Genomic DNA, 27,441 nt, shown 5'->3' on the forward strand with positions numbered 1-27,441 from the left:
ACTTGATTTTTTCTAATGTCAATTTAATTAAAAAAATAAGATTCTTAGGGAAGGAACATGAAAGTAGAGGCAAGGGGCGGCTAGGTGGTACAGTGAATAGAGCACCGGCCCGGAGTCAGGAGTACCTGAGTTCAAATCTGACCTCAGGCACTTAACAATTACCTAGCTGTGTGACCCTGGGCAAGCCGCCTAACCCCGTTGCCTTGCAAAAAGCTAAAAGAAAGTAGAGGCAGAAAATCAGCCTCTCTGGTACTACCTGATGAGAAGACATTTATTTAGGAGAAGAATCACCGTTTAACCACCCATTTTTATAAAAGGGAAAAGAGGCTGAGTTGTAAACGGCTTAGGAAAGGGGAAGATGGGAGAGGAGAGGAGAGAGAGAGAGAGAAAATAAAAATATTAGGTATCCTCACTAAGCAAGGTGAGGGGAAGGAAAGAATCAGGGATGTGGGGAAGCGAATGGAGGACAGGAGTGGTGAAGAAGAAACAGGGGTGGGGGGCGAGGCAGACAGAGGATAATAAGAGGTAGGAATGTAATAATCCAGGAGGGAAGCTTAGAGAGGAAAAGGACAGGGCCAGATATGAGGAGAAGAAATGGAAATGCGAAGAGTTCGCTGCTAGGGAGAGGGATGGAGAGGGGGAATTCCACACAACGCGCTTTAACGGACATTTGTTGACATGAATTGGGAAATACAAAGCTGAACCGGGAGGAATCAAGTCAAGGATGGTGCGGAGGGATGGGGGGAGACAAAGACCGCGACAGTGAGCGGGAGATGGTGGGAGAAGGCGGGCGGGCGGGGCGGGGAGGCACCAGGCGAGCATGCGAAGGAGGCAGAGCGCGAGCGGCGGAGGGCAGTGGGCGGGGGCGGCGCCGGGCAGGGCCGCGGGAGCCGGGCCGGCGCGGCAGGTGCGGGCGGAGGGCCGGGCCTGGACGGAGCGGGGCGCGGGGGCTCATCGCGGCCGCGGGGAGCGCGCCCCGAGGGGCCGGGGCCGGGCCGCGGCGGGAGCAGACATGGGCACGGCCGACTCCAAGCTGAACTTCCGGAAGGCGGTCATCCAGCTCACCACCAAGACTCAGGTGCAGGCCGGACCCCAGGAGCCGGGCCGGGGCCCCCCCCCCGCTCCCCCCGCCCCGCCTCACCTGGGGGAGCCCAGCCGCCCCGCGCCGCGGGCTCCTGGGCCGCCGGGGGCGGGCCTGGGGATAGACAAGGTGGGGTGTGATGGAGACAGCCCCCCGGGCCCCCCGGGCCCCCCCGGCCCCACTGTGCTTGCTGCCCTGGGCTGACGTGTGCTGGAGCTGCCAGCTGGCAGCGCCGCTCCCCTCCCCCTCCCTTCGTGCCCTTCCCACTCCCCTCCCCCCCGGAGCTGGTCCCTCCCGGGTTCCGGCTCCCACCCCGGGTGCCAGTCGGTCCGGACGCCGCCGGCGATGACTCAGTGCAAACAAAGCCGGGGCTGGTGGGGAACAGCTGGCGTGTGGTGGCCGCAGTCGGGCCTGGCTGGGCTCCGATGGCCCCGGGGCCAAGAGAGGGCCGGGGCGCTGCGGCCAGCCTAAGGTAGCAAGCCCAGCCCGGGGACGGGGTGGGTTCAGGTGCCGGCACTTGTCCTGGCCGTGGGAGTCTGTGACCCGGGCCGAGGCAGCCCACCGTGAGTGGATTTGTAACTCACAGCTGACGTGTGTGTGTGTTTTTACCTGCGTGAGAGGTGGGGGGGGTGTTTGGAGTGACCCCTTGTAGCTACCTCTTATAGTCATAAAATATATAGGCTGGTTGACAGAACCCGGGCACAGGTGTTCCCACCACCAGCCTGGCAGCCCCCAAGCTGATAGCTGTGCCTGGGCCCCTCTGTCTGGGTTGAGCAGAACCCAAACTGCCTTTCTCACAGCTTCCCAACCTTAAAACCCTAGACTGAGAAATCTGGAAAGGACTCTGGGGACACCTGCTTGCACACCCTCTCCACTGGGAACCTTTCTCTGCACCTTCCCCCCCAAGGCTCTCTTACCTGTGGTCAAATACAGCTCCATTATTCTTCTTGCCTGCCTTCCTTCCTTCCTAAATCACCCCCTCCCCCATCCTGATCCCCTGAGTTCTTCCCATCAGATAACAGAGTTGCCTGAATCTAAATGCTCTGGGGTTCCTATTAGAATACTGTTGATCCCATGGTATCCTCAGTAAGGCAGGGAATAGTCCTAGGCTTGAGTCACAGGAACTGAGTCTCAAACCTGATTCTGACACTTACTAGAGGTTGGGTGCTCTAATCTCTTCAGACCACAGGTTTGTTGTTTTGTTTTTTTTTTTGTTTCTGTAAAATGAGCGTGTTGGGCTCAATGGCTTCTAAGCACCTTTCTAGATCTAACTTTTGGATTCTTTGAATCTAGCAACAGGTATTACAGATGGCCAGTCTCTTTTAGTTTCTGTCATTCTGGCTCTTTGGCCTTACAATTCCTCAGGGGTCTCTCCATTTTTATTTTTTAATTCATGGAATTTGTTCAGGATGGAACAACGATTCCCTCCCACTCTCCCACCCCAAACTGGCAGGCCACTGCTACTCTCCCTCTACTCCCAGATAAATGCCTAATTGCCCTTTGAAGAAGACCCTTCCCCACTGATACACCCTCTCAGTCCCTCTGTATTTCCAGCTACCCTCCTTGGGCTCAGACCCCAGTTTTAGCAGATATCGGTTTCCAAATGCCATGCATTTGGTAAGAGAACCAAAATTAGGTACAGAGCAGAGGGAAGGGTGAAAGATAAACTCCCAAATGTGAAGTACTACAAGAAGAGAGGGGAAGCTCCCTTATTTACCCATGAGGTTGATACGCCCTGACTGAGGAATGTAATGTAGATTTTGACTCAGTGGATGTTGGTGAACTCTCCAAATGAGCATGGTAGGGGGTTGATCCCCAAAGGGACCTAATATGGCTCGGAAGCCAATCTGAGAAAAGGGTATCTGAGAGTTTTTTCTTTCAAGTTCTCTTCCCTACCAAGGCTCACTAACTATCCTTGATTGTAGTCCCAAGCCTGGAGGGAAAATGACGAAAGTGTTACTTTTATTATGAAAATGAGGAAAAGGAGGCCAGGTTTCTCTGCCAAGACCTGCACTGTCTATACCTTCTCTACCTGAGTGAACTCCAGGTCCCAGTCTCTTTGCGATAGTGCTAGAATTTGAACTGATGACTCTGGTCAGAAGGTGAGAAGAACCCAGCAACCTTTTCCTGTGACTGAGCCTGGAGCCGCCTCTCCGGCTTTCCTGCGGTGCATCCTGTTTTCTTCCTAGCGCTATAGTGCACTCCTAGTAGTGGATCTGACTGTTCTGAGCTCCTTGTAGTCCTCAATGGCTTTCTGTTTCCTGGCCCTTTCCCTTTCCCTAAATGGGTGGAGTTCAATTGGTGGAAAGATTAGGGAGAAAGAAGTGGTGGTATTTTGAAATAGATTTGAGGAACCCAGCTGAATAAAGTTCTAACTCCTCTAACTGACAGTTGGAAGACCTGTATAATGCAGCACTACACTAGCTGACTTTTCCCTTGTTTTAGTCCTTTCCATGAATGCTATGATCTGAATTCCACAACTACAGAAAGAAAACGCTACCCCCATCAGCTACCCAGCCCCCCCCCCCCCCTTTTCCAGTCTGTGGGTAATGGAATTGTCACCTTGTCCTGATTGCTGGTAAGATCTGAAGAGGAAGGGGCATTAACAGGGAATTTGAGGGTCTTTACAGACAGCAAGAATTAGTGATACTTCCTAGAAAAGGCAGCATTTGAGTTGGGCTTTTTACAATGAGTAAGAATCCAAGCAGTGATGTTGGAGGGAGAGATCGAGAGGCCACCCGCAAGCACAGAATGTGAATAAAGCTTGTATTAGGAGTTTCGGTGCTGGACCTGGAGTTAGGAAGGCTCATCTTCCTGAGTTCAAATCTGGCTTCAGATACTAACTTTGTGATCCTGGGCAAGTCACTTAATCTTATTTGCCTCAGTTTCCTCAGAACATTGGAAAGATGGTTTCCCCCAATTTTAATGAATATAAAAACCAGCTATGAGGGTTTCAGGACTTTTTTAGATATTTACTCGCCACAGCTAGGCTTGTGAAGAGGAGCCTGTACTGATTGCTCCCTCCCACTTGGGAAAAATGCATTAACTATTCAATTAACAAACATTTATTCAAGGTATATGTCATTATGGAACTTATAGTCTAATGGAGGAAAAGACACTAATCCAGTTAGTATATTACATTCACAAGGTAAGTACATCTAAGAGTTCCAAAATAAAGTGCAACCTACTCCAGTATCTCCTGCAAGAAAACCCCCAAATGGACTTTTCAGACACAACTGATCAACAAACAAAGGCAAGGAGGTGGGGGAGTACAGGGTATATTCAAGGTCCTGGGAATTGTCCACTTCAGACCACAGAGTTCATAGAAAAGTATAAAATAAGAAAAAATCAGATAGGGTGGTGCCACATTATACTCAAAGATCCAAAAATAATGAAACATAGTGGTCCCTGCTCTCAAAGAGAGAATTAGGTACAGTTCTAAGTAGATGCAACATTTTAGGAGGGGAGGTACTAGCAATTGTGTGTCTAAGAGGCTGGGGAGGGAGTTTAGGAAAGACTTCAAGTAAAAGTAATTTTTTTTGAGCTAAGCTTTGAAAGATAGAGATTCTAGTCAGGAAGGAAGGAAGTAAGGAAAGAAAGAAACAAGCACCATACTATGTGCTAGGAAGACCTGATGTCTTATGCTGCTGTGGAAGTGAGAAAGGAGTGCATTCTAGGCATGGAAGAAAGCCTGTGTAAAACCACAGACAGGAAATGGATTGTTGTATATGAAGAACAGCAAGAAGATCAGTTTGAAGGGAAGTAATGTTTAAGCATTTAAAAAGGTAGGCTTGAGTGAGATAGTGGAGAAATTAAAATATTAAGGAAATTTACATTTGGAAGGTCCTGGAGAAGTAACAGGGTTCAAGTAAAGGGACTGGCAGTAGTGAGTAGGAATACTGTTTCTGTGAACAGAGGGAATGGAATGAGTAGTGTCCTCAGTTCCTGGACACTGCCAGAATTTTTTTTTAAGATTTTATTTGTTTTGAGTTTTACAATTTTTTCCCTAATCTTACTTTCCTCCCCCCACAGAAGGCAGTTTGTCAGTCTTTACATTGTTTCCATGGTATACATTGATCCAAATTGAATGTGATGAGAGAGAAATCATATCCTTAAGGAAGAAACATAAAGTATAAGAGATAGCAAGATTAGACAAGATATCAGTTTTTTTTCTAAGTTAAAGGTAATAGTCCTTGGTCTTTGTTCAAACTCCACAATTGTTTCTCTGGATGCATTCTCCATTGAGAGAGCCCCAAATTGTCCCTGATTGTTGCACTGATGGAATGAGGGAGTCCATCAAGGTTGATCATCACCCCCATGTTGCTGTTAGGGTATATAGTGTTTTTCTGGTTTTGCTCATCTCACTCAGCATCAGTTCATGCAAATCCCTCCAGGCTTCCCTGAATTCCCATCCCTCCTGGTTTCTAATAGAAGAATAGTGCAGACATTTTTAATAGTGGTCACCAGGCCCTGACTAAGGCTCAGAGAGAGAGATATCTAGGGTCACATGGCTATGCTAAGGTGGAAGGAACTCAGAATAAAATATCATCATTTTGACTCAAGTCTGATCATCACCCATCATATATGATGGGCTCTGTTATATTGGCTAGATTCTGTTTCCCATTATTTGCTTCTTTGCTACTTTGGTTTCCTGCCTACACAGTAATCAGGTCCCTTGCTGCATTCTCTACTGCCTTCCAGTAGGGGAGCTCGTAGGTTGTTCTGGCATTCTTCCTAGAATTCATTTGATCCTGGGATTTGGCTGGGACCATTGAGGGAACCCACTGACATTCCCTTCCTTTATCCTCTGAGATCTTGTTTGATCAAGGGGTGAAGGTAGGTGAGCCCCTTGTCTCCTTCATAAACCTCAGGATTGAGGGAGGGAAAGTAGATGGCTGTAAATGACATTTCTGCATGCTCCATCTCCTTTCCAGCCTGTGGAGGCCACTGATGATGCTTTTTGGGACCAGTTCTGGGCAGACTCAGCCACCTCTGTACAGGACGTCTTTGCACTGGTTCCAGCAGCTGAGATCAGGGCTGTTCGGGAGGAGTCGCCTTCCAACCTGGCCACCTTGTGTTATAAGGTGAGGAGCTCTTGGGGGGCGGGGACTGATATTCTTTTTATCCTATAGACCTAGGGGGAGATGTTTCTTTGCAAAGATACTGGAATGGTTTGCCACTTCCTTCTCCAACTTACTTTACTTCAATTTCCTCAATCTGTAAACTGAGTCAGAGAAGGAAATGGCAAACCACTCCAGTATCTTTGTGAAGTAAACTCCAAAGGGGATCACAAAGAGTTCGACATAATTCAATTTCAGCAACATCAATGACTATAGCTTCTCCTTATATATCCCTGATTTTGTCTCTTCCACCCTGCCCCCCACCTTGGCTCCAGGGTTTCCAATTGGGCAAATGATGAGTTTGGGTTTTTCTTCCTAAACTCATCCCTGGGATAGGTCTTGTTTCTCTCTTCTCTCTCTCTCTCTCTCTCTCTCTCTCTCTCTCTCTCTCTCTCTCTCTCTCTCTCTCTTTCTCTCTCCTCATTTTTTCCATGTGCCTGTCTTCTATCATCTAGCTCTGCCTGAGTGTTTATATCCTGTTGCCTGGAATATCCCTTTCTCATTTCCCCTGTTATGTCAAGGGAGAGGAGCATTTCTTCTAGAATTAGAGCAACCAGACCAGACCTGCTTCTAAGCTGTGGATGGCTGTAGCCAAACCGAGCCGGTTACAGACAGAAGAGTCAGAAATCAAACAAGTTTTATTTCAGAGTGAGGGAAATGGCTTGCTAGCAAGGAGGGGGGAATCCCTGCCCCTAGTGAAGAGAGGCTGTGTGTGGGGAGATATTAATACGTATGCTGTGTTGAGGGATCTTAATACTTTTTTACCACTAGTTGCACAGTTAATTGTAGCCCCAACAATGAGGAGTAACAGAAACAATATGACAAGTTTGATTCTTGGCGGGGCTTCTTGACCAGAACTTGTCTGTGTTCAGAAAACACCAGGTACTTGTCAAAGCAATTCAATAATTATGTGATTTTTCCAGAGACTGAGATCATCCAGAGGGTAAGCACAAAGGATTGTTGTTATGCCAACCTCAGGGCACAATATCTCCTAATATCTTGACAGAACTGTGGGATATATAGTGAGATGGAGCTGTGATCCATCCTGGACCCAGAGCAGTTAACACCTCTCCTCCTTTCAGGCGGGGGTACCAGACTGACACAGACACTTTGCTTTCTCTTAGAATTATCATGACTATTTATTTAGCTTTTGCTGTGGTAGATCCTGGGGATGAAGATACAGAAGCAAGACTGATCTTATCCTCAAGGAGCTTACATTCGAAATGGCTCCCCCACCCTTTAATTAGAAATGACATGGTCTCAGTGAAACCGATTTAAGGTGAGACTCTTATCTTCCCATCTCTTTCCCTAATGGCAGGCAGTAGAGAAGTTGGTGCAGGGATCGGAGAGTGGCTGCCACTCAGAAAAAGAGAAGCAGATTGTCCTCAACTGCTGCCGGCTACTCACCCGTGTGCTGCCCTACATCTTTGAGGATCCTGATTGGAGGGGCTTCTTTTGGTCCACAGTGCCTGGAGCTGGCCAAGAAGGGGTGTGTATGTATGTGTGTATGTGAGACAGACAGGAGGAGCCAGGATGTCTAGGTTCCAGAAAAGAGGGGAGTGGGAAGAGCAAGAGTGTGTAAATCAGAGGAAAGGGGAAGGATTGTAGGAAGAAGACAATCTGTTTTGTGGTAATATTGAGTCCTGTCTCAGGCAGAAGTTATGTGACCCTGGGAAGTCATTTCCGTTCTTTGGACCTCATCCGTTTCCTCATCTATAGTGAGAGGGGAAGTGATTTGTCCAAGTACATACTATTTGTTAGTGGCAGAAAGGACTAGAGTTTAGATCTCCTATACTAAAGTGATTACTCTTTCATGATAAACTGACATCATTTCTTGGTTCCCTGCCTGGGATGTGGTAGGGAAAAAGTAAAAATTTGGACCAATGGTTAGAAAACAGGATATAAGACTCCTGATCTCCCCTTTGCCTGGTCTGCTTGCTACCCTTTCACCTCAGGCCTCCATTTCCCCCATCTCTGTCCTCTTGGGTCCTTATCTTCTCCTACCAGGTTGTAGCTCTCCTTGGAGTTAGGACAAAGGTGATGGCAGAATCATTTGGAGAGAAAGAATGGGCAGAGGAGGGGAGAGTAGGACAGTATTCAGGTTAGCATGATGAAGAACACCAGGGATATGACTTGGGTGCCACTTAGAAGGGACTTTGGGACCATATATATCACTTAAGCCTAGGATACTCTCCATTTCCCTAAAGCTCTTGAGTAAGATGCCAGGCAACTAACCTGGGGGGTAGGAGGAAGGAACTGGGAAAGTGGAAGAGAATAGAGAGAGAGGACACATATGACAACCTTAGACTCTCTCTAAATGACCCTTGTTCCTTTCCTGGTCATCATCGTCATCATTCAGCATTTAAATAGCACTTTGAGATATTAAAAGCACATTATATACATTCTCTCATTTGATCTTCACAAGGATCCTGTGAGGTAGGTGCCCTCATTATCTCCATTTTACAGATGAGGGAACAGACTGTTGGTCAGTCACACATCTAGTATGTATTCTAAAACAAGACTCAAACTCTAGAGTTCTATCCCCTCTGCCACCTAGCTCCCTGATTAGTCAAAATTGAGCTCCTGCCTCTCTCAACTTGTTCTTGAAACTTATTGCCTTTCAAAGCAGATGTCCCTATATTGAGATATTCCCTTTCTACCTTTCAATTCAAGAAATGTTTATTAAGCACCTATAATGTATTTGGCACTATTCTAATCACTGGGAATACAAAAAAGAAGCAAAAAAGATAGCCCTTTGTTCTCAAGGAGTTTAAAAGCTAATGAGCAAGAGACATCATGTGAACAAATATACACAAAGGAAGCTATTTACAGGATAAGAAATCATTAAAAGAGAATCATACAAGGATGTGGGGAATTCCTCTCCAAGCCTAGTGATGTCTATTCTTCATCTTGTGTCTGTGTGTGCATAACCCTGGGAATATATGACCCTTGGGTCTTAGAAGTTCCTGACTTATCCTGTCAGTCAGTCCATGAATGTTTCTATGGTTGGCAGGGTGAGGAGGATGAGAATGCCCGGCCCCTGGCAGAGTCCCTGCTTTTGGCCATTGCTGACCTGCTCTTCTGCCCAGACTTTACTGTCCAGAGTCATCGAAAGAGTGCTGTGGTGAGTTGGGGTTTATGGTGGATGTGTATTGGGGAAGTAGAGAAATACCCATGGGCAGTCTTCTTCATCTTGTAGGTTGCAAAAATTCTGTTTTCATGGGATTGAAACAGGAATAGTTTCGGGGATTAAGACTGGTGGTGTGGTTTCTGTTGACCTTAGTCATGGTACTTGGTGCTGCCCTAGGGTGATGGGGGTGGCTACTAGAGAAAATGGAAAGCCTCTTGTTATGCATATGGACAGATGCTCATTATCGCTTACAGCTGGCTGCTAGTAGAGGTAGAGTCTAGTAGAGGGGTTTACTTTCTTCTTCCTGTCCCTTAGAACTTAATGGTAATCTTTGATGCCCCCACCAAAGTCAGGTACCCTTCCCTCTAACCTCTCATAGCTCCTGCTTTCCATTCTTTGCACATAGAATGAATGTTAGAGTGGAAAGAAAAAATCGCTTCTTCTAGGGTTATACAAAAATATCACTCCCTAGTATGGCAAGAAGCTTGGGTGCTGGTGTGTGTGTTGTGTGTGTGTGTGTGTAGACAAGAAGTTTGGTTATGTGTGTGGGGGGGATGATGATGGAAATGACTAAATTTTTGAAGGAAGTGGAAAATGGGGCATCAACCATCTAATATTGCTCTTGAGGTGGGGGGAGGGAAACCACAAGACTCTTCTCCCAACCTGATCTCTCCTTCCTGCTCCATTCCCCAAACTCTGTTCCCCAGGACTCAGCAGAAGACATCCACTCCCTGGACAGCTGTGAGTACATCTGGGAGGCTGGTGTGGGTTTTGCCCACTCTCCACAGCCCAACTATACCCATGACCTGAACCGGTGAGCCCAGCAAGAACCCAGACCCTAGAGGGTATACATAGCTGTGCATGAATGGTCTTACTGATGTCTAGTATGATGAATTTCTTCCCACTTTCTTCCCCTTCCAACTAGCCTGTCAGTGATTGTAAATCCATGTTGAATTCTGTCCATCTTTATTCAGTGACTGGAAAGAAATATAGAGGATGCCAAAACAGTATTTCTGGAAGAATCACAAAACTGGGAGAGAAGTATAATTTGTTGTATCACAGGATCCAAAAGAATTTGGATGCATTAGAATAAGGAAATGAATTTAAGGATGAAATTTAATAGATATAAATATACAATAAACTTACATGTAACATATAAATATAATTTCCTTCACTTGGATTAAAAACAAAATAAACTTCCCAAGCCTTAGATGAAGGAGACATAGTTAGAACACATAATGAGAAAAATATCTGGGGGTTTTAGTGGTTTCCCTAGCTCAAAATGAAGCAACAATGTGCTGTGGCAACCAACTAATTCAATCTGAAGCTGAATTCAGATAGTCATAATATCCCATTAAAGGAGCCTATACTTGTCTGCACTGTCTTGGTCAGACTACACCTGGAATATTATTTTCAATATGGAGTGTATTGTCTTAAGGATGATGAAAATGGCAAAAGGTCTTGAGATCATGACAGTTGGTCAATCAATAAACATTTATTAAGTTTCTATTTTGTTTCAGGCACTGTGCTAAGTAATAAGGATACAAAGAAAGGCAAAAGACAGTCTATACCTGAGGAGCTTACAGTTTAATGATACAAGAGTATTTGGTTGAAGAAACTATTTCCCTCCTTTTTTAAGTTTTGAAAAGAAGATATTTGGCAGGGGGATAGGGGAGGGAATATTCTCCTTTAAAAATTTTTAATTTTTTTATATTTGAAAATTTTAAAAATATTTTAATATTTTAATTTAAAAATATTTAAAGAGCTCTCATGTTAAAGAAGGATTAGAATTGTTCTTCCTCCAGCCAGGAGTGATGAAGGTAGATTTCAGCTGAAGAAAAACTCCCTCACAATTAATGGTCCAAAAGAGTTGCCTCAGAGATACTGAATTTTCCTTTCATTTGAAGGCTTGATGTAGGGATTTTTAGCCAGACAAAAGTTGGTCTTTGAAGAACCTTTATGAGTAGTGATTCTGTGATGCTCAGTCCTTGAAGTGAAGGTCTGTGGCAGGCAGGGAGCCCTCTGGGTCCTGACCTCCCCTCCCCTTCTTAGGACGGAGCTGCTGAAATTGTTGCTGACTTGTTTCTCTGAGGCCATGTACCTGCCCCCAGCCCCTGACAGCAACAGTGCCAACCCCTGGGTGCAATTCTTCTGCTCCACAGAGAACAGGTGAGGCTGACCTAGGGGGTGTGTATGTGTGTCTGTCTGTCATAGGGGTTAGAGGGGGAGGTTGGAGTCTTGTTGGCCAAATGATGTCCTTCTCTATTTTGTTCCTGCTTCTTTGGGCCTCTGGATGTTTTGGGGATCTAGGGATCTACTTTCTGTGGTAACTAGGGTCTTTCCATTACCTGGTTCCAGGGACTTGCTCCCCTTAGTGGTGATGAGTTGCAATTCATCATCATCCAGCCTTGCGGTTGTCCCCAAACTTTTTGATCATGCGGCTCATTGGTGAAAAATAATGTTGAGGGCAGCTAGGTGGCGCAGTGGATAGAGCATCAGCCTTGGAGTCAGGAGAACCTGAGTTCAAACCCAGACTCAGACACTTAATAATTACCTAGCCGTGTGGCCTTGGGCAATCCACTTAACCCCGTTGCCTCGAAAAAAATCTAAAAAATAAAAAATAAAAAAAATTATGTTGAGTCTGCACACACACACACACACACACACACACACATATATATTTATTTATTGTCTGATAAATTGCATCTACTTAGCACTGTACTGACATTATGTACTTACATGTCCAAAATAAACATTTTTAAAGAATGAGATAAATATGAAATAATTTTAAAATGATTGATACTTGATCATTAATAAATATACAAATATAATCTTCCCTAATTAAATATTATTAATAATTTACATAGAATAATGTGATTTATTATACTTTATTATTTTTAAAATCTTGATTTAATACTCCTATGGAGTGATTGCAAGGTCTGGATCTAAATTTGGTTTATTTCAACACTTGGTTTTATGGATGTTGTAACTGAAAGATATAGATGCATAGATCCAAAGGAAAGAAATGCATACTTGGCTATGTTTACTAAATCCAGATAATAATTTTTCAGTGCAATCCACTGATTATGAAGAAATTATTGTTGAAATTCAGGTTTCTGATGTTGGTTAGTTTTTGCAAACTAAAAAGATGTCACGTTCTCATATTTTTGACAAATAGATTAAAAACTCACCAAATCTCTTAATTTAAAGATTTTGAAATAAGCTAGAACATTTTCTGTCCAAGTTTTTAAAGTGTGCAGATGAGAGTTTTTATAGGTGACACATTTTAGCAACACAAGCTTAGTTTTTACATGTCATGCTTTCCCCAGTGGCTTCATGCTCTTTTTAGTCAGTCAGTGTTCATTAACTACTTACTATGTATCAGCTACTGTATTAACTTTTGGGAATACTAGGAAAGACAAAAACAGTCCATTGACTCTTGGAGCTCACAATCTAATAGATAGACAATATGAGTACAACTATGTACAAACATAGGCAGCTAAGTGGCGCCAAAATGCACAGAGTGCTTGCCCTAGAGTGAGGAAGACATCTTCATGAATTCAAATCAGAGATTTACTAGCTTAATGATTCTGGGTAAGTTACTTAACCTTGTTTGCCTCAGTTTCTTTATCTGTAAAATGAGCTAGAGAAGAAAATGTCAACCACTCCAGTATCTTTGTCAAGAAAACACCAAATGGGGTTATAAAGAATAGGATATAAGTGAAACAACTGAACAACAATGTACAAAAAGCTACATAGGATAAATAGGAAATATTCAACAAAGGGAAGGCACTAAAATTAAGAATTTGAAAAGGCTTTCTGTGGAAATTGGGATTTTAACTGGAAGATATTAGCTAATGTTTCAAGGCAATATATATTTAGGGCAAGGGTAATCATTAATGATAGTGGATATAAATCTATATTTAAAAGAATTTTATTTTTTAAAAAATAACTTATTTTTATTAGCAAAAACTTATTTTTTCCCTCCATACCCCACTGAAATGGGAAAAAAACCCAAAATACTTGCAACAAATATGCATATTCAAGAAGAAAAAATTCTTGTATTGGCCAAATGTGCCCAATTTTATATAAATAGCATACTTCATCATTGACCCTTTGGAGTCATGGCTAGTTATTATGTTGATAAAAATTCTTAAGTCTTTTAAAATTTTTATAGTACTGATATAATTGTATAAAGTTTTCTCTTGGTTTTCTCACTTCACTCTGTCAGCTCATATAAGTCTTTCAATTATTCTCTGAAACTGATCCCTTCATCATTTCAGATATCAAATAATTTTCTTGATAATTTTTATTTGGGGGTGGGAGGGACTTCTTGTCAAACCCAATTTAATCATCTTTATTTTTATTTTGCAATGTGACTGTCAGAGAGTTCATAGGAGGAAGAGAAAAAGTGTCAGCTCTGCCATTTTCTTGTTTGCCTATGCTCACATTATTAGTGTTATTTCAACATTTGGTTTCTTTGCAGGAATCTTTTTAGATACCTGTCCATTTTGTGAGGGCTAATTGAGTTCAGACTAGGTAATAGAATAATCACATGCAGATAAGCTGCAATGCTTCACAGTTCAGAGTAAGGGCACCATCATCCGCCTCACTATTGCAGAGTTCTCATATTTCCCTCAGGACATCTTCCTAGGTGGCATGATTGACATATAGACTGCATGAGGGAAGATACCAGTTTCAATCAGTATATTAAACATTAATAAAAATTAAGTATTTTTAAGATTAAAAAATAAATCTAAAATGAAGTTCTAATATCTTCTTTATACATCCCCTGAAGTTGCATATATCCCTTTTTGGAGAGTACTACTTTGTAGTATAAAGAACTACCCATGTAATATTATCCTGTTCTAAACCCTGTGGGGTTATAAAGAACAAGAAAGAAATGAGATGTCCTGTTCCAGTCTAATGAGGCAGAGATAGCAAATATATATATATATATATGTATATATATACATATATATATATATATATATAATGTGTGTGTGCATGTAATATGATGGATTTATTTGAATGAACACAGTTTATATATGTCAAAAAGTCATATGTTATCAGACTTTGGGGATTCTCTTTATAATGTTGTTTAGTTGTTTCAGTTGGGTCTGACTCTTCATGATGGGTTTCCTTGGCAAAGATACTGAAGTGGTTTGCTATTTCCTTTTCTAGCTCATTTTACAGATGAGGAAACTGAGGCAAATAGGGTTAACTGACTTGCCCAGAGTTACACAGCTTATAAGTTGTCTGAGGCCAGATTTGAACTTTAGAACTCTGTGAACTCCAGAAGTATGGTACTACCTAGCAGCCTGCCCTGCATAATATTTGGAGTTTTCAAAGAATTTTTTCTTAATTTTATTTTTTATAGGTTTTTTTTTTTTGCAAGGCCCAAGGCCGCACAGCTAGGTAATTATTAAGTGTCTGAGGTCGGATTTGAACTCAGGTACTCCTGACTCCAGGACTGGTACTCTATCCACTGCGCCACCTAGCTGCCCCATCAAAGAATTTTTACTTATATTATGTCATTTGGTCATGTGAAGATCTATTTTATCCCAAGAGTCCCTCTCATGGAAGAAACTTTTTTTTAGAGAGTTGCCTGGCACAACACAATAGCTGCCACATGGTGGATGCTTAATAAAAGTTAATTGATAGGGTGACTTCCACTCTCACTTATTAGACCTGGCCCCCATGAATAAGGGACTTTTTAAATCTGATATATCCTTTAGAAAGAAAAAGAACTAGGACTTCTACCTCTTCTTGCTGAAGACTCTATTTACTGCCTTTGTCCCCTTTCTACCATCCTAAAATGATATGTCTGTTCAATAGTTTGGATAATGGACTTCTCCCAAATAGCCCCTCTTCCACCTCTACTCAAAATCTTTTCATCTCTGAGAGGCAATGTAATATGGAAGACTGAGAGTCTGAGTACTTAAGTTCTAATCTTTATTTTTCCATTTATTTCTGTTTGACCCAAAGGAAGTCAGCTAACATTGCTACATTTCAGTTTCTTAATATCTAAACTGGACTGCCTCATAGGATTGCTGTGAAGATCAGTTATGATTTAAATATATATATATATATAAATAATATATCTACAAATATATACATACAAATATGTGGATATATTTACCACATATAAATATGTGTTAGTATGTATTCACAAACATATATTTATGTATTTCCAAAGCACCAAAGTCATGATGCTTTTGGTAAGAAGTATTGTGTGGTAATAGCAACAATAATAATTACAGTGTCTGGCGTATTAAGAAATACTTTAATAACAATAATAACCAACATTATGGAAAGCTAGACCTGAAGTCAGGAAGACCTAAGTTCAAATTCCGCTTCAGATACTTGATAGTTGTATAACCTTGGGCAAGTCACTGGACCTTGTTTGCCTCTGTTGTCTCATCTGTAAAATGAGCTAGAGAAGAAAATGGCAAACACTCCAGTATCTTTGCCAAGAAACCAAAGGGTCACAAAGAGTCATACATGACTAAAATGAGTGAACCACAAAATTTTTTCTTCTCCTCACATCTGCCTCCAGCCTGATCTCAGTTCTCCTGATATTAATTGTTGTCCTTAATGATCCAGGAGTATACAGTTAAAAGATTGTTGAATCTGACTCCAGAGGACCCAGGACCAAATCTTGCACTTGTCACTTTTTGTTTATGTGACAGACATCAAGCAAATTGTCTAAGCTCTTGGAGGCTTTAGATCTCTCATTTAAGAAATGAGGAGGTGGGAAGAGATGAATTCTATAAGAGGCTCTGTCTCCTATGGTGTGGATATATGACTGCTCCAAAGGGACCCTATGGTGAGGAAAGTAGTTTCCCATAAATACATAATTTTTTATTATTATCTATCCCAGTTCTTGATGGAGAGCCCTGGCTCCTCAAATCTGCTCAATTCTAAGCTTGGGTCCATAGAGGAAGTCTGTTTTAGCTCCTGGAAGAAGAAAAGGTGTCTATGCTTCTTTTTAGCCATGGGCTGATAGAGACTTGGGCCCTATTAACAGATCTCCCTGATCCTTTCCCAGTCATATGGGGTAGCCCCTCTAGCACTGTCTTCCTTCCTGCGCAGACATGCACTACCGCTCTTCACCTCCCTTCTCAATATCGTCTGTGCCTATGACCCAGTGGGCTATGGGATTCCTTACAACCACTTGCTATTCTCTGACTATCGAGAGCCACTAGTGGAAGAGGCAGCCCAGGTGCTTATTGTGACCTTGGACTATGACAGCGCCACCAGTACCAGCCCAACTGTAGATGGAACTACCACAGGAACTGCAATGGACGATGCAGATGTAAGGGTCCAGCATCCTCTCCTTCTTGGTTGGTGGATGGGGGTGCCCTAAATTGTTCTTTCTGCTACTTCCCACTGTATAACATTTACCACGTTTAAACATGTGTTAATATGTATTCACTTTAGCCCCAGGGGCATGGGTGGCATGTGAATTTTCCCATATCAGAAGCTCAGGACAAGATATACTAATTGGACAAGTTGCCTAGTATACCTCAGACTGGCAGGTGCTCACTAGTATTGTTGCTGTGGGCTCTGCATAGCCCACAAGATTTTGGTCCTGCTAATTAGTCTTCTAAGTCTATTGGAGAGGTTTCTGGCCTGGTTGAGGGGCTTGAGTAGAGTTCTCACTGGTTGGGGGTGGGGTCCAAACCTTATTAGCTGGTGCTAATAAGAGTGCCTGTCCCTCCTTACAGCCTCCAGGTCCTGAGAATCTATTTGTGAACTATCTGTCCCGAATTCACCGTGAGGAGGTGAGCCCACTGCTGGTCCCATTCCCTGCCCCAATGACAGGGACTGAGGCCCTTTCCCTGAGCAGAACCCCTGTAGGAAATGCAGAGAAAATGCTTCATTGTCCATGCTCATAGACACCCTACAGCCTAGTAGAAGAGGCAGAATGGAAGTGGACATAGGCACACTTGAATGCTCACATACATACACACTTCAAAAGATATAATACTAATAAGTGATACAGATTATTCCAGTCAGAGTATGTATGAGTCTCTGCTTTGGACGGCAGAGGCTGGAAGATGGTGAAAATGTTAAAATGATCTAGGGAGAAATCATTATGGAAAAATATCTCTGGAAAAAGAACAAATTAGAGTGAAATTTTAGAGGAGAAATAATGTGTTTCAATGGAGGAGAGGGATTTCATATCAGGAGAAGGAAGTGGGAAGGGGCTTAGTCCTTGATGGGGACAGTAGACAGGGTGGCTTGCTTAGAGAAGAGTTCAGGGAGTGAAGATCAAAGATAACAACAATAGAACATTATGTTGACAACCTATATTTTGTGGGGAATAAGATGGAACAGTAGTGACTTGAGACCTTGAATATTGACTATTGACCTGGCCTGGCTTACTGTAAGGAGGGGGTCTTGCTCTTAAAGAGCCAATGGAGACAACAGATGATGGTAGTGAGATTATTAAAGGGATATGATAAGAGGTAGGTATGGGAAAAACCTAAGTCTCAAAAATTGAGGCTGAGTTTAGATGATGCCAGAGTGTAGTGTCTGAGCAGGGGATGGTGGGGATCATTGTGGTCCTCTACCTTAGGCTGGCTCCCAATCCTGTGTCACTACAGGACTTCCAGTTTATCCTTAAGGGTGTGGCCCGGTTGCTCTCTAACCCTCTGCTTCAGACATACCTGCCTAACTCAGCCAAGAAAATCCAGTTCCATCAGGAATTACTAGTTTTATTTTGGAAGCTCTGTGACTTCAACAAGGTAGGCAACCTTAACTGAATCCCTTGGGGAAGGAGCTGGGATGCCCCAAGAAGAGACAATTCAGAAATGGTTTCCCCACTTGAAGATGGGGATTGATGGTTGTGAGGTGTCATGGATTAGTTCAGAAATGGGGATTGAGGGGGTGGCTAGGTGGCGCAGTGGATAAAGCATGGACCCTGGTGTCAGGAGTACCTGGGTTCAAATCTGTTCTCAGACACTTAATAATTACCCAGCTGTGTGGCCTTGGGCAAGCCACTTAACCCCATTTGCCTTGCAAAAACCTAAAAAAAAATGGGGATTGATCAAGGTCTTCTGAGTCTGCTTAGAGATGAGAGAGAAGTGAGGACTTCTAGATCTACTCAGAGAGGGAGGTAGTAAACTCTTATGATCCCAATTTGAAATATGAGAGAGCGAAGTCTCCTGACCCCATTTAGTGATGGGGGTGGAGGTCTCATTCATGGGTATGGAAAGAAGTTGAGATCTCCTGAGACTTCTCAAAACTAGATGGGGGTGAGATCTGGGGAGGCTCAGGCTTGGGGCACCAGACCCTCCCCATTCTGATCCAGGACTATATTTTTCTGCTCTCATCTGCCTCCCCACTTCAAGAAATTCCTCTTCTTCGTGTTGAAGAGTAGCGATGTGTTGGATATCCTTGTCCCAATCCTCTTCTTCCTCAATGATGCTAGAGCTGATCAGTGTGAGTTCATGGGGTCCTGGGCCTATACTATTAGCAGCTCCTGGAGACAAGGAATTCTGTCCTTTCCCCTCCCAAATGGTCTACCTATCTTATGTCTTTCCTATCTTCAAACTTCTCCCCATTGCTCCATCTCCTTTCTGATATTTTCCTTTGTCCATCCCTTGTGACCGACACGGTTCCTCCACCATGTGCCACAGCTCGAGTGGGTCTAATGCACATTGGAGTTTTTATATTACTGCTCTTGAGTGGAGAACGCAACTTTGGGGTTCGGTTGAACAAACCCTATTCTGTTCGAGTTCCCATGGACATCCCAGTCTTCACTGGCACCCATGCTGACCTGCTCATTGTGGTGAGAACAGTTGCTACCCCATACTCATCAGGCAATGCTCTTCTGCCCCAGTCCTTAGTGGTGATGACCTTCAAGGGAAGAGTTGGGAAGTCAGGAGGGGAGGGGAGCAGTGACCCTGTACTATTTCTGGTCTATGGGCTGGTTGATGGTCTAGACGGGTGCTGATTTCCCTCTGTCTACTGTTATTGATTTTGCTCTCTAGGTGTTCCACAAGATCATCACCAGCGGCCATCAACGGCTACAGCCCCTCTTTGATTGCTTGCTCACCATCATAGTGAATGGTAAAAATGGCGAAAAGACCAGTTATCCACTTTCACCACCAGGGGACACCAGGTCCTCAGTCCTAACCGTAGTCAGAGTGGCTTCTAATCTTCCTGGTTCATTAGGCTGATAAGGCACCCTAAGGACCAAGTTTGTGCTAACGTGGTGTCTGGAGCAGCTGATTTGCCCTCTCTCTGCTTGCTGTCTCTGAGGCCCTTGGGGGAGGCAGATCACTAGTGGGTGAGGCTAGGTATTCTGAAGTAAAGTTCAACTGCATTAGTGATTTGGAGGGAGGTGGGAGGCTGGGGAGGAAGATCCAAGTTCATCCTTGCCTACTAGCTGTGTGACCCTGGACAAATCACTTAATCTTGACTGCCTCAGTTTCTAATTTATAATATAAGCTGGAAAAGAAAATGGCAAACCACTCCAGTATTTTTGCCGAGAATGGGGTTCCAAACAGTGAACAACTTTTATTATTATTATTATTATTATTATATTTTATTATTTATTATTCTTGGACAGAATAGGGGCAGGGGCAGGCAAGAAAGGTTTTACACACAAAAGGCTATATTTCATAAATTTTTATATGCTAGAAAAATCCCTGCTCTCCAGGGAAGAAAGGGGAGCTTGGGAATGGATGGTGATTTTCAAAACACCTTGCTTAGGATGTATGGTTTATGGACTTTGGGAGCCCCCCAAAGTGATTGACCCTTTTCCTCTCTAGTGTCTCCATATCTCAAGAGCCTGTCCATGGTTGCAGCCAATAAACTACTTCACCTTCTGGAGGCTTTCTCTACCACTTGGTTCCTGTTTTCTGCTGTCCAGAACCATCACCTAGTCTTCTTTCTTCTTGAGGTCTTTAACAACATCATTCAGTACCAGTTTGATGGTGAGAACTCTCCTTCCCTGGACTATCCTCCATCTGCCTCATTTCCATTGAAAGGGCTTCTTAGATTCCTGGGGTCTCAAGGAGAAGATTATTTATACTCTTCCTCCAGATGATGGATTAAATATAATCAGAGCTCTTTTGAAGATGTCTTGGATCTAGATTTCTAAGATTATGGCTAGTTTATTGGGTGGAAGCCTTTGTACTCTTGGGTATGGCCAATTGGCTTGTTGTCTTTGGCTTTTCATTGGTCCCCCTTTATCCTCTCCCTTGGGTTTCTTGTGCTATCTCTTATACCTGGGATTATATTCTTAGTCCCTTTAAATACACCATGTGGATTGAGTGGGAATATGCTTTCTCTTCCCAATAACAGCTTTTTTGAATCTAGAACTAACTATTGCCTTGAACCGCTACTTTCATGATTTTTCTTAGGCAACTCAAACCTTGTCTATGCCATCATTCGAAAGCGAAGTGTCTTCCACCAGTTGGCCAACTTGCCCACAGACATGCCTTCCATCCACAAAGCCCTGCAGCGTCGAAAGCGGACACCTGAGACCCTATCTCGAACCAACTCTCAGGAAGGTGTCTCCATGGAGGGATCTTGCCCTGCTGCACCTGCTGAGCCGGGTACCCTCAAGACCAGCCTAGTGGCTACACCAGGTCTGACCTGACATGGAAGTGGGAGGAATAGGCTCCTGCTAGGTTTGGAGAGCCAAGGAGCTGACACCACATAGGCAATCATTTCTCCTCAACTCACATCAAGGAAATGGGCACCAGGGAGGGGTCATGATAGGATTATAGATTGCTGAAGCTGGAAGGAAGATTATGTAGTCTGGCTAGTGACCCAGAATAGATTAAAGCTAACATATGGGTTCTGAAGCTGGATCCAAATGAACAAGGATCTCTACTAGAATCCCTGCAGGGTCAAATGGATTAACCCAATCTCTAGAATAGAGCTTCTTAAACTGGGGTTCGTGGGACAAGTCTATGGAGAGATTTTAGAGAGTCCATGAACTTGGCTGAGGAAAAAGTTTGCATCTTTATTTTTACTAGCTTCTAACTGAAATCTAGTACTTGTTTAAATTATGAATTTTTAAAAAATTATTCTAAGAAGCGTTCTCTAGATTTTACTAGACTGTCAAAGGGGTTCATATCACATAAAAGTTAAGAACTCTTGAGCTAGCTAGTTTATGTATGTATATGTATAGAGTTAATATTTGAACCCAATGTTGTCACCTTCTCATCCACCTCAAGACACATCCCTTTTGATCTTTCATATTAACACATTTCTATTGGCTTCTGAGTTTATTTTGTAATTTTACTGTAATAATTTTGTAATTTTTGTAATATTTGTGTCTATTTTACTGTACCTCTATATCCAGAATTATTTAGTTTTGATAATTATAGTGATAAGGCAGGATAGAAGTGTGCTCTGTAGTGTAATGCTGAAGTCATATGTGACACATTCAGACTTTCCCACAGACTAGTACTTTCCAGTACTATGTTCTTTCCATTACATTAGTTCATTGGTTATATAAATATAATATTAATGGTGAGAAGGAGAAACTTTCGAATAGGCTAAGAGAAGCTTTGGATCTAGGTTGCTCATAGTGAAGATGGGAATGGGGATGGGAGAAACGTGAGCTGTGCACCTGCTGGCAAGCCTAACTATCTTCATTCACCAATATCACTCCACTCCACCCCCAAGGTATTGACAAGCTGACAGAGAAGTCACAGGTGTCTGAAGATGGAACAATGAAATCTTTGGAGCCTGAGTCCAGTCGGAGCTCAGATGTGAGCAGCTCCCCAGCTCGGAAGAGTGAGGGAGAGCCATGGGATGGGGTAAGGTCCCAGCATAAAAGAACTAGGGCTAGAGAAATGATGCACTCTTTCGGGATGTTCAGGGCCTTGACTAGAGGGGAGACACTTGATGTCCCCTATGTGGAAGTATAATGCCTGGCATCTTAGAACAGAGCAGCTTTGGAATTCCTTCTTTGGTAGGGCTTTTATTTCTGTCTTGATTTGACAGCTTGACCCCTGAACCCATAGAGTTGTAGAATTTGCTCCGTGGTTTCTTCCCTTTGGGGTGTGGTTGGAGAAGTAGATTTTGTTCCCACAGGGTCTGAGGAGGTTCCCCACCCCTGGCCAAACTTTTCTCTTCCTTTCAGGGTAATGGGTTCACACCCTTGGCTTTCACTCATCCATCTTCTTTATCAGTAGTTGGCCTTTACCCTTGCTTGTCATTCTGTTTGGTCCTCCCCCCACCCAGCCCTAAACCTGTCACAGGGACTAGGCTGGGCCCAGGTTGGGGCTGGGGTGGGGCCTGGAGGTGCCAATGGCATGAACCCTTGGGGCAAAGAGTGCTAGACTAGAATTTCTTCTAGTGTTTATCCCCATTGCTCTCAGTTGGCAAATCCAACGACTTGGACTTCTGAGGTTATGACTAGGGAAGCAGCAACCTTCATTTCCTCTTCACCCCTCACATTTATATCCTCTTCCCCTTTCCTGTGCTTAAGGAGCCTGGCCAAGCCTGTCGAGAGCAACAACAATCACCTACTGCCTCAGCCGGCGGGCAATGGAACCCAACTCCTGACTGGGTGAGGAAATGAGCACCTTGGAACCCTGGAGGGTGCGGAGGAGCTGCGTGGATGGCCCTAGCTTGAGTATTTTGCTGGGATTCATATCCAGAGTGCATTGGTCTCATGTCCCTTGCGGTTTTTTTTACAAGCACATGCAGAAATATGTGCATACATGTACAAACAACACACATAATTATGCATATAAATATACATGTATACAAATGCAATACACACATGTATATGCACATATATATGCAATAAATATATACATCTACACACATTTTTATATATATCTATATATCAATAGATAATATAGCTAGATAATAGTGTGCTGCGTCTGAGTAATCCAGCCTCAGGAATTTACAAGCTATGTGATCCTGGGCAACTCACAACCCTTTTTAACCTCAATTTCCTCATCTGTAAAATGAACTAGAGAAGGAAATGGCAAATCACTCCAATATCTTGACCAAGAAAACAATGGACAGTATTGGAATGCTGCAGTCCATAATGTCAGGAAGAGTCAGACAAGACTGAATGACTGAACAACATGAATACATGAATACACACACGTATATATAATACTTTAAATTTGTTTAAATACTTAAATATGTATAGCACTTTGAAACCTTTAAAGTGTTATTTATGGTACATTCTGGTTGTGATCCTATGTCAACATTCCTTGATCCTCTAGTGTTTTGCAATGAATAGTAAACAAATAAACACCCACAGGTCAATTTTCAGCCAGTTTTCCTCAAATCTGATTCCATGCATATGTAAGGGTTGTGTATGGAGATGGAGGCTTAAGCATAGTACCATTGATTTCCCAGATCCTACTTTATCTCAGCTAGGCTCTGATGTCCTCTCCCTTCCCTCTGACTGGGTTTTATCCATTCTGTAGATCCTTTCCTGGAAATCCAAGCTACCACTCCAAACCATCATGAGGCTGCTGCAGGTTCTGGTGCCTCAGGTGGAGAAGATCTGCATTGATAAGTGAGTCTGAGTGGAAGGGCTGGGACCTGGGCAGATATGGAGAGAGGGTAGGAGTTTAGAAGATGGGAATAGGAAGACCATGGACCATGCTTTGGGCATCGCTTATTCTCTTTTATGAGAATAATAATAGCTCATAATCCTATGTCTCTTTAAGGTTTAAAGACACTCTTTCCCCAATAACTGTGAAGTTGATATGGCAAGTTATTATTCCCATATCACTTATAAGGAAAGTGAAACTGAAACCAGTTTTAGTGACGTTAGGGTCACACAACTAGGATAATGCTTGGATTCAAACAAAAGTCCCTCCTAATTCCAACTCCAGTGTCTTTATGCCCTCCTTTATTTCCTCTATATTTCTTTGCCTAGGATATCCCAACCTTTCCATAAAAGTCAGGCATGGAACAATTCTGAACTCCCCATCTTTTCTTTTTCTCTGCAGGGGTCTGACAGATGAATCAGAAATACTCAAGTTTCTCCAGCATGGTACACTGGTGGGTCTGCTGCCTGTGCCTCATCCCATCCTCATCCGAAAATACCAGGCCAACTCAGGCACTGCCATGTGGTTCCGCACCTACATGTGGGGTGTCATCTATCTAAGGTAAAGAGGCATGATGAAGACTAGGGAGAGTCTTTAACCAGTAACCCTATCATAATAGTGAAAGTCCCTGGCATGCTATTTAGTCTCCAAAGGAACAGAGATTGCCACCATGTCAGATGGGATTGATCTGGGGTCTCTCTACTAGGTAAACAGATTTCAAAGGCTGGTGAGGTTAACTGGGAAAAATTACATCTTTATTTTCATTAACCTCTAACTGCAATTTAACATTTCCTTCAATTATGATTTGTTTTTTTAAACACTTTTTTTTGGAGGAGTCCATAGACTGTCAGTGGGGTCCATTACACAACAAAGGTTAAGAACTTCTAATTCAGAATGACTAATAGGGCATTTTCCTTTGTGGGCTCAGATTTCAGTAACCAGGACTTTTTCTGACTGAGTCTCAATGAAGTCCTATTGAAGATGGATTTATTAATGAGCCCATAAAATGCTTAGTATAGGGACTCATTTGCTCAGAGGAGAAAGATGGAGAGGGCTTGGGGATCAGCATTTCCTATTTCTTCCCTTACTTCTCACTTGAATTTACCTAGCATCCTTGGGGGTCTGGCTCCCATCCCTCTCCTTCATAGGAATGTGGACCCACCAGTCTGGTATGACACCGACGTGAAGCTGTTTGAGATCCAGCGGGTATGAGCAGAGGAGAGCAAAGGAGAGGAGAGAAGAGGGGGGAAGAGGTTTGAAGGGTTAGGGGCCAATGTGATTTATTCCTGGGCTCTTCACCCCCTCCCTGGCTCTGATTCCTCTTACTTCCAACTGCCATTTCAAGTTTTATTATCACTTTGACTTGAGAAAGTGGGGTGAGGAGGTAGTCACGGCTAACTTTTCCAAGAGTTCTGGTCAGGGATTGGGGGAAAAATGGGAATCAGTTGTACCTTTCCTCATACCTGGCTTATAAAGTCTTCCTGCCTCTGGTGGTAGATACAGAGACAACAAAGATTGGAAGGTTGAGGCAAGGAAGAAGAAGCTTCCTCTTAGTAGATAGCTCTTGGTGTCCCCAGGGTCAATCTTCCACTGAATCAGTTACTTCCCTCCCATTTCAAGTCTATATTAAAGCCCTAGTTCCCCTGAAGACTTATTTCTATACCACTCTTTATACGTTTACCCTCTTCTTTTACCATGCCTCCTTTAATCTGGAGTCACCACTGTCTGGGTAGTAGTGGGAAAACTGAGGTGTAAATGCTGGGATACCCTTTTCCTCTCATTACAAAACATTACTCATTCTATACCCAACATTCCACTGAGGTTGAGCAGTTGAAGAATTAGGCCAAGGAGCTTTTTAGGGTTTTTTTGAGAGATGTTTCAACCGAGAGTTCAATGGACATGGCCTAGGTGACCATCTAATTCCCATGCCCACATTTTCGTATTTGTATAAAGCCTTCTCCCATGGGAATCTTTTTCATTAAACATTCCCCAAAAAGGAATATGAAAGGGGGAGCAACCCTACTCCCCCAATCTAATTAAGCTTTATCACAAAGGGCAGAGAACCTGTTTTTTTCTCAATTTGGATAAGTGGGGGGGGTTCATAGGTTCATGTTAGCCTTCCCCTTGCTTACCCATAGCTGTCCCATCTGTCCCCCCCCCCAAACCCTCAGTCCTCAGCTCTATTCTCCAATATTGATCCTCCAAGTGTCCCCTTCTCTGGTTAACCCTCATTCTCTACCTGTGTCAATACAATCTTAATTTTCAAGCACTAGAGATGCACTGTACAATCTGCTACTTTACACAAAATTAAAATCTCCCTTTTCCTGGCTGTGTATGTGTCTCTGGGGTGAGGGTGGAGGAAGCCTGGCTGAGGAGGGAGGGTGTCTTTCTTGAATAAGTGCTTGGTTCCAGGTTTAAAAAGTTCTAGACATTGTCACTCTCTTTCTATGATAAGAGTAACCTCAGGGTAATGAGGATTGTTTTTTGGAGGCAATTAAGGTTAAGTGAATTGCCTAGGATCATACAGCTAGTGTCTGAGGCTGAATTTGAACTCAGGTCCTCTTGACTCCAGAGCCTGCACTCTATCTACTGTACCATCTAGCTGTCTCCTTTCCAGTTTTTTTTGAGGCAATTGGAGCTCAGTAAGTTGCCCAGGGTCACACAGGTAATGTCTATGAGCAGATTTGAACTCAGGTCCTTCTGAGTGGGGTCAGTGCCCTATCCTCTGTGCCATCATGTTTCTAGTATCTCCATGTTAGAGGGAAGGGCAATTGCTTGAGACCTTAGACCCTCAGCTAAGTGACCTGCCCTTCAGAATCCATTACATGAAAGTGGAGCAGGATGTTTATATCATAGTAGAGGAACTAAGTTGTAATCCCAGGTCAGCTATTTATTATCCGTGTGACCTTAATCAGATATCTTAATTTATTTAGGCCCATTTTTTAATCCTAAAAATGAATGTTATACTAATTCACTTTATTTCTTTTTTTTTGTTTGTTTTGTTTTTAGATTTTTCAAGGCAATGGGGTTAAGTGGCTTGCCCAAGGCCACACGGCTAGGTAATTATTAAGTGTCTGAGGCCAGATTTGAACTCAGGTACTCCTGATTCCAAGACCAGTGCTCTATCCACTGAACCACCTAGCCACCCCCAATTCACTTTATTTCTAAATGTGATTATGTCATTTAAGTAGAATGTGCTTAACTGACTTTAGTGACCATTTCACTGAGGTAAACAAGTACACCAGGGAAGATTCTTCCAGTTTTTTTGAAGATCAAATGAGATAATTTATGTAAAGCATTTTATGATGCTTAAATTGTGCCTAAGAACCAGTTGTTACATTGCTTAGGGTCTTACTTGCTTTAGAGTTCTCACCTTGGAACACAAACTTTTTTGTTTTTTTTGTAAGTATTTTGATAACTGTTTCCATAGAATTGGTTTTCTTGTAATCCTATGTACTTAATTATATGCATTTAAAGAAATTATCAGGAGAAAATGTAGCTAGGTGGCACAGTGAATACAGTGTCAGGCCTGGGATTAGAAAGACATCTTCCTGAGCT

At 43.1% G+C, this 27,441-nt stretch overlaps 1 protein-coding gene across 2 annotated transcripts; it reads left to right on the forward strand.

Annotated features, from left to right (window-relative positions):
- Positions 1-932: 932 nt before the first annotated feature.
- Positions 933-26,212, forward strand: HID1 (HID1 domain containing). 2 transcript variants are annotated; one of them, XM_074224620.1, is made up of 19 exons: positions 933-1,078; positions 6,016-6,165; positions 7,520-7,690; positions 9,215-9,325; positions 10,039-10,145; positions 11,384-11,500; positions 16,427-16,649; positions 17,062-17,118; positions 17,944-18,084; positions 18,691-18,781; positions 18,979-19,130; positions 19,333-19,411; positions 20,116-20,280; positions 20,710-20,937; positions 21,986-22,119; positions 22,794-22,874; positions 23,755-23,846; positions 24,286-24,444; positions 25,032-26,212. In XM_074224620.1, the coding sequence occupies exons 1-19, from the start codon at positions 1,013-1,015 to the stop codon at positions 25,093-25,095; spliced, it is 2,388 nt and encodes a 795-aa protein (XP_074080721.1). In that variant the 5' UTR covers positions 933-1,012; the 3' UTR covers positions 25,096-26,212. The 2 variants fall into 2 exon arrangements, with proteins under 2 accessions (XP_074080721.1, XP_074080720.1); XM_074224619.1 differs by having other exon boundaries at positions 941-1,078; positions 18,001-18,084.
- Positions 26,213-27,441: the final 1,229 nt, after the last annotated feature.

This window comes from Macrotis lagotis, chromosome 2 (assembly GCF_037893015.1).
Source record: "Macrotis lagotis isolate mMagLag1 chromosome 2, bilby.v1.9.chrom.fasta, whole genome shotgun sequence".
NCBI lineage: Eukaryota > Metazoa > Chordata > Mammalia > Peramelemorphia > Peramelidae > Macrotis > Macrotis lagotis.